The 7467-nt window shown below is 48.8% G+C and overlaps 1 protein-coding gene across 1 annotated transcript; it reads right to left on the bottom strand.

The window, feature by feature from the left end:
- Positions 1–1530: 1530 nt before the first annotated feature.
- Positions 1531–3182, bottom strand: LOC109747154 (lecithin-cholesterol acyltransferase-like 1). Its single transcript, XM_020306243.4, has 2 exons — positions 2758–3182; positions 1531–2658 (listed from the first exon to the last, which is right to left on the bottom strand). The coding sequence occupies exons 1-2, from the start codon at positions 3180–3182 to the stop codon at positions 1776–1778; spliced, it is 1308 nt and encodes a 435-aa protein (XP_020161832.2). The 3' UTR covers positions 1531–1775.
- Positions 3183–7467: the final 4285 nt, after the last annotated feature.

Genomic DNA, 7467 nt, shown 5'->3' with positions numbered 1-7467 from the left:
CCACCGATACACAAACACAAGCCAGGCATAGCAGCCCATCTAGGTAAATGCCTGCTCGATCGATTAATCGATCCCTGTACGTGCGCCTGTTGAGAAAAAGCTCGGTCAAACATGCACCCGTTTGACTTAAAAAAACAAACACACCTTATATAAAGGAATGGAGTATATACAGTTGCTTTGGTGTCTATCCTTGTACATACGATGTGCATGTGGACACCGGGACATTTTTGTTCTGGATCCGCCCCTGCAACAGAGGAACCTGAATCAAACTCTTGTAAATCAACATCAGAATAGAAAAGGAATAAAGATGGTTCAAACGAGCAGGCCCAGCAGCTGACGACACTTGAAGGTACACAGTTTTGATGCTTCATCAGGATACAAAGATGCATCAGCATGCACTAAGTCTATGTCATCTTTGCCAACCCAGACACTTATGAAGTTTTCTCTTTTATTTTTGCGGACAATGTCTCATCTTGTTGATGCACGTGAATTTCACGTGCAGGCTTACTAGTCAATTGGAAGGGCCGTTAATCAATCCTAGCACGAAGGAAGGAAGGAAGGTGAGAAAATCACAGAAACGGTTCTAGGAACAGGGCGCCCATTATCTCAAGATGGAGTACGTCAATACATCGCCATTCTGGGCTAAGGTGGTAGGCCAATTAAGAGCAGATTTGGGGGCCCGGGGCGGCCGCTCCACTTACGCGGCTCATGCTTTCTTCGTCCGTGTGCTCCACTTACGCGGCCCATGTTGGCTGCCTTGTGTTGAGATATACTCCCTCCATTGTTAAATTTTATCATTAGGACAACAAAACTAATTTATTTCTAAACTAAATTTCTTATCCTAACGATAACAATTAAAAAACCAAAGGAAGTGTAGTGGAATGGACCATGGCGCACCGCTCCATACGTCCTTGTGGAGCTCATGCCCCAGCTACACCATGGCGAGGAAAAAAGACCCACATCGCGTCTCTCCTCGTGAGGGTTTCCCCACTTGGCGTCTCTCTTCGCTCGATAAAAGGTCTGTTTTCTACTAGTGTTGGCTACCGGAGATGAGGAGAATGATGGACAATTTGGTGATTGGTCCAAGTCCAAGAATCAAAGCAGCCCAAGTATGTTGTAGGATGTCCGCCCCTATATATGGACAGGTCTAATACACGCATGTGAACTATGAGGGGAAGTCACGCCCCACTCTGACATGGGCTTGATATTCTGTTTACGAAAAATGGCCTTTCTCTGTTCAGCTCCCTATTTCCATTTCCACAAATATCAAAAGGCACATTGCCACACGCTTAATTTTTCTGTGTTAAAAATGGCAATATATATTTTAGGACTATTTTCACAGTTTACTACTCCCTCCGTTCCGAAATATAAGTCTTTTTAGACATTTTAAATGGACTACAACATACAGATGTATGTAGACATATTTTAGAATGTAGATTCACTCATTTTGCTCCGTATGTAGTCATCTATTGGAATCTCTAGAAAGACTTATATTTTGGAACGGAGGGAGTATATAATATATAATGGTAGTTTAATAGGACAAAAAAAAATACATGGACCTATTATTTAAAACAAATACCAATTATTTTGCTCACTTCGTCACATCATCCTGCCAAATTTGAAGTCAAATAATTTTACACGAAAAACACAAACGACGATTTTGAGGAAGTAAAATGGACTTCTTCCTTTGATCATTTATGTTTCATTATCCTTATGTCACATAAACCAACAGAGTATGCTGCCATGATAATTTTAGATAATGTCCCCTATCATATTCAAGAGGAGGCTCCAAGGATTTCACTGACGACACGCTTGAGCGCAGATTGGTCCGAGATCATACCCTTGTGCGTCGTGTTGGGGACCAAAATCGACTTGAAGTAAGGCGGGTCCGGATCACCCCCTACCAACCTTTGCAACGCCAAGACGGTCTCCAAGTTGATCTGGCCATCGCCATCGCCGTTCACCAACTTCGGCTTCCCACTGAAGTTAGCGTCCCAGAACACCAGCTTATCCACGGTGGGCACGCCAACACCGTTCATGGCCGTCATCGGCACCAGCGGCGCCCGGAGGTTGAGCGTCACCGGCAGCGCCCTCGTTCGGTACCGCGCCACCTCGTCCTCGGAGAAACCTGCCGCCGCGAGGTACTCTGCCATGTCGTCGGCGGAGTAGTTCCTGTCCCGCGTGATCACCAGGGGCGTGCGGCCGTACACCCTGGGGGACGGCAGGAGCGAGAACATGCTTGCGAAGCTCCTGTTCCCGTAGGTCAGCACGCCGGCCTGCAGCGACGTGGGGTTGGCGGCCAGCGCCTTGGAGGCGAGGGGCCACATGTTGAGCGGCGAGCCGCCGACGCCGAGGCAGAGCATGACGAGGTGCTTGACGTACCTCCTGCGCCACCGCAGGGGTGTCCGATCGAGGAACACTGCGGCGAAGAGGCCGCCCAGGCTGTGCGTGACGAGGACGACCGGCTTGTTCCCGTTCCTTTGGCTTGCGCGCTCCACGAGGAGCCTGAGGCTGGAGCTGAAGCCGGAGAAGGCCCGGGAGGCCAGTCCGGGAGCGGCCGGCGCGTACCGGAAGTCATACGGGGCGCCGAATAGGTTCTCTCCCTCTCTGTATCCAACGCGCTCCAGTGCCTCCACCAGCCCTTCCATGCACACATTCCTGATCAAAGAGCGAGGACACTGAAATCATCCATCCCCTCGCTAGAAACATTCTTAGACTGACATGGTTGGTTATATCATATGCTTATTATTAGCTTACTTTCGGGAAGGGTCGTCGGAGCCGAAGCTGCGTGTGGTGCCGAAGGCCACGACGCGGGTCTTGACGCCCGGCACGTTACGGTAGTCCCCGGCGCGGGGGTCGTAGACGAGCCGCAGCTGGTCCGCGTAGCACCGGAAGAGGGAGGGGTCCTCCTGCAGCGCCGTGAAGTTGTCCCACAGCCGGAACCACCCGCGCCCTTGCCTTGGGACCCCGCAGCCCGACGCCGGCGGTGGCTCGTACTCGTCGGTGAGCCGCGCCTCCAGCTGGCTGCAGGTGTTGCCCGGCACCAGCACCACAGGGTGGAGGCTGGGCACAGCCGACGATGGTCTAGCGACCAACAAGAGCAGGACTACAAGGGGCAAGAGACGCTGGAACGCCATTGCCGTGGCACGGTGGAGTTTCCTTTTCTTGTGTGCACACGGCATATCAAATACAGCTGTATTGATGCACGGTCAAAAGGTTGACATGAACGGTGGAGGAGCGACTTGTTTACGACTTCTCTCGTGAAGCGAACACGCGGCGCGCAAAAATTAGTTTGTTAATACGTTGCTAGCTTATCTCGTTGACTTTATTGGCGGACCACAATTTCGCCAAGACTGGATAGGGCCAAAATGACAATAAAATTGATATACGGAGTCACATCACATGCAAGCAAAACATATCAGAGAAAGTACGTATGATAGGGACCTCTCTTTTCTTCTAAGGCTCCAGGAAAGATGAGATGAACTTCCCACCAAGGGGTCTGAAAAATATAAATATTCCACTACATGTCCGATCAAACAACTGTTCATACAACTAGGGTTTCATCTGTGGCCGGCATGCATGGAGCTGCAGCTAGGATTTTTGTTGTCTTGCTTCGGCGCTCGAGATATGAATGTAGCCGGTGCGCATATTCCTCGGTCGGTGGGTGCTATTTTGCCGGGTGCATGCAACCAGTAGTGGTAGGCAATACTCATCGTTTCAACGGAAGTAGAAGGTGAATGACCGTGCGTTGCTACGGGCGACGAAAATTTCGTATGATAACGTCTGACCTGTCTTATACGTAACACATGACTATATTAACATTAATATCATTAGAATGTACAAGTACATAAAACTCTAATGTATTGAGTACTTAAACACATTGAACAAGACTTGAAAACAACACGATTAAAAGTACAAAAAACATCAGAATTTACAGAAGCAACACCAAAATCGTCATGGTAAGAAGCTTTTTGTTGTCAGGTTAGGTTCATCACAAGGTGCTAGTGAACTGATCTAGGGGCTTTCTAAAGATGATGCATGTTTAGGGTACTTGCACTTCAAGTGCCGTAGCAGCCGCAACCCTGCAATGGCTTCCTTCAAGCAAGCACATGGGAGCAGGTCCTCTTGTCAGGCAAGACCATAGACGATTTTTCTCTTACCAGAGCCATAAGCATATATAGAAGTAGAGTAGAGAACTTACTGTCCTTTCATACCAAATTAATTTTACCTTACAAGCCTCCGTGGAGCATGTTAAGATTGCAAATTAAAGTTTTCTCCAAGTAAAACTCATTACTATCACAAAAGGTTTGCGGGGATATGTATAGAGCAAGGTTATCTGCAATAGTTATTTTCCAAGAACCAGGACCAATCTAAATTACGATCATGTTTCCATATTTTAGTGGCAAAACCACTGGGCTTCTGCTTTTTATTTTTTACAAATTCATGATTTTTTTTAAATATGAACTTTTAAAAAATATGATTTTTTTTTCAAATTCTGTGAACTTTTCTAATTCATGAACTTAAAAAAAAATCAAGAATACGCACAAGTATGCGTATCATATATTGAAAGGAGATTGGGTGAAGAGACCCATCCATGGTTTTACAAAGCGGCTACCGATCCCAAAGGTAGAACGAGTACTCACTAACTCCCCACCTATACGATCTGTCAAGCCTATCTAGCTCCCACCTCTCCACTGAACAGGCCAACTCTAGTTAAGCATGCATGTAGCATGTGAGGGTTGTCCACTGAGTAAACTTTTTTTTTTTAGAACGAAGGCTCGCGAAGAGCCCGGCTTTGAATTAACAAAGCCATCAACCGGCCAGGAATTACAGACACACAACAGACCACATCGGCCCAACGATACAAGGGAGCATTCTAGGGAGCTTACAACTCAACGCAGCGCACAAGCACGAAAGAAAAATAAAAACAAAGCCCATTGCTTGCACTAGCTGAAGACCGCAACAAACTGGAACCGAGGGTAGCGACCAGCAAGCAGGATGAGGACCTGCTAAAACAGAGTGTGGGCATGAACTGAGCTGACGCCCAGGATGCAGAGATCTAAGCATCTTCCTCCTCTCGTGCCGCAGAGGGACCCTTCCCTCTCGCCTTGGATCGAAAGGCGTCGAACCCGCGGCCCTGAGAAGCGCTCACCCTAGAGCAGGAGAGGTGCCGACCTCGAGACCTGGAGCAACCGCAGCCCACAACCCCATGGCCAATGAGCACACAACATCCAACATACTGCCGCAACTTAGGATACCAGTAAGCTGCAGGGAAGCCACCAGGAGCAGCTGCTGAAGAAAGGCCAGCAAGGACATCAAGGAGGACTGCAGAACGTCGAGGAGCAAGGCCCGTCGGCCGTTGGAGAAGAGAGCCGGGAGCCCACAGCCGGGACGAGTTGCTATTGCTGGGAAGGGGAACCCTATCCCCTACCGCCGGATCGAAGGCGCCTCACCGCCAGCCTTGTGACAAACACTCTGCAACCAGGGGCTCCACCCATGAGGGGGACGGAGACAAAACCAGCCAAGCAAATCCCGACGAAACCGCCGCCACCAGACAACCAGAGCCGCCCAAAGCTCCAACCTTTGACCCACCTCACCCGAACATGATCCCTCCCCAGGCGGCACCTCCAAGGAGGAGCACGACACGAGACGCGCCGTTGCCGCCCAATCCTAGCCGGATTTTAGGCTTTCACCCGGGTGGGGGGAACGAGGGTGGGGAGGGGAGGACCTTTGGCTGCACCTCCAAGGAGGAAGAACGGCGCCTATGGCGTCGCCGCCGCCGGGCCGGACATGCCAACCTACGGTTTCCCGCTATCCCAGACCTCACCACCGAGCACACACCATCTCCAGATCCGGCGCGCAAGACACTAGAGACTGGAGACAGGTTGCAGAGGAAGTCAAAGTGGAGGGAGCCAGACCTCAGATCCGGCGAGGAGGGGGTGCTCCGCGCCGTAGCCAACCCCCGCCGGCGGCTCACCACCCGCGTGGTCGAGCACACCGGCCAGAATCACCCGCAACCGGCTCCAGCCGAGGAGGACGCCGTTGCCTCGCCAAGAAGGGCCGCCGCCGCAGATCCGGGAACCTCCGCCAGGGACGGAGCGACAGAGGCCTCGCCGCCACCTTCCCGGGCGTCCGCAGGAAAAAGCCTGGCAAGATCCTCAGGTGGCGGCGAGGGGAGAGCGGGGGAAGGGGGTGGCGGCGCGGGGGGAACCCTAATCGCCACCTGAGTGGCCCAGGCGGGCGACGCGGGGGCCGGGGGAATGACTAAGTTCAGCCCAATCACCGGCGGAGCAGAGATGGAGGGCGACAGCGACCTCCACTGAGTTAACTGACTAGCTAGCTTAATTTTAATCCAAATTTAATCAGGTCAACAGCTAAGCTAGCTGAGAACTTTTTCCTTCCCAGTTTATTAAGGCTCGTAAGCTATTGTCATATGTGAAACCTTTTCAGATTAACGGAAATATATATCAACATCGGACACTACCAAATAAACACACTACGAAAACATATTTCATGATGGATATACTGATATCATTTTGATATTTGTACAAAGTAACTAGCTGGAAAATTTGATGGTCTGTAATTGCATATATGTGTCAGTTGCACTATGCATGTGCCACGAAAATGACACGAAGTAGTATTATATGTGTACAATATATGAAAACGAGAGGGATATGCATATAGCAGTACCAACTTGGAGGGCAAGTACCCTAGAGAAGTAGAGTACAAGAAAGTTTCCAGAATATTCTAATCTGTTTCTGATTCATAGTTTCCAATATGTAATTTTTTCCGAAGAAAACAGTAAGGTTTCTGTACTGTGTTTTTTTTTCTAATTTTCTAATTGAGTAATACAGCAAGTTTTCTAAAGCTAATACAGGGGTGTAATAGCTGATCCAAGGCAGAACCCCCTAAAGAACAGTAAAAGAATCAAATGACATAATTGCTCCAAGAAGCTAGTTCTGAATATGTTTTCCTTTTTGCTTTGTATTTGACCAAACACATTTCCTCCTTGAATCACTTCCTGCATCTGAAATGATTTTGGCCAGATTATACAGTCCAAAAGCCAGTTTTGTCAAGCAGAAGGTCTCCCGTGCTACATTTGCAATGGAAATAGTAGTGTATAAAATATTAAGTTTACATCACATGTAATAAGACATCTGCTACAAAACCAGATGAACGAATCGTCTCCCCAAAAACCAAATGCATGTAAAGATTGACCTTCCTCCGCCAAAGCTATACTTACATTAGTTAGCTCGACAACAAGGAATGGATCCACACCCTACCTCCGCCTGTACCAAATCAGTTCACCTTATGGCATTCTTAGATGAACTGTAATTAATAACTACCATGGACGATTAATTTGAGAAGCTGCACTGGCGTGGCTAGAATATGATTCCAAAAATACGACAGCGAGTAGGACAGATCGCTAATGATAATTATGCAAAGTTAAGTGGTTGGTTAATGTAA

Source organism: Aegilops tauschii, chromosome 7 (assembly GCF_002575655.3).
Source record: "Aegilops tauschii subsp. strangulata cultivar AL8/78 chromosome 7, Aet v6.0, whole genome shotgun sequence".
Taxonomy (NCBI): Eukaryota; Viridiplantae; Streptophyta; class Magnoliopsida; order Poales; family Poaceae; genus Aegilops; species Aegilops tauschii.
Note: the sequence above shows the minus strand (reverse complement) of the source record. Positions and strands in the feature narration are given on the sequence as shown.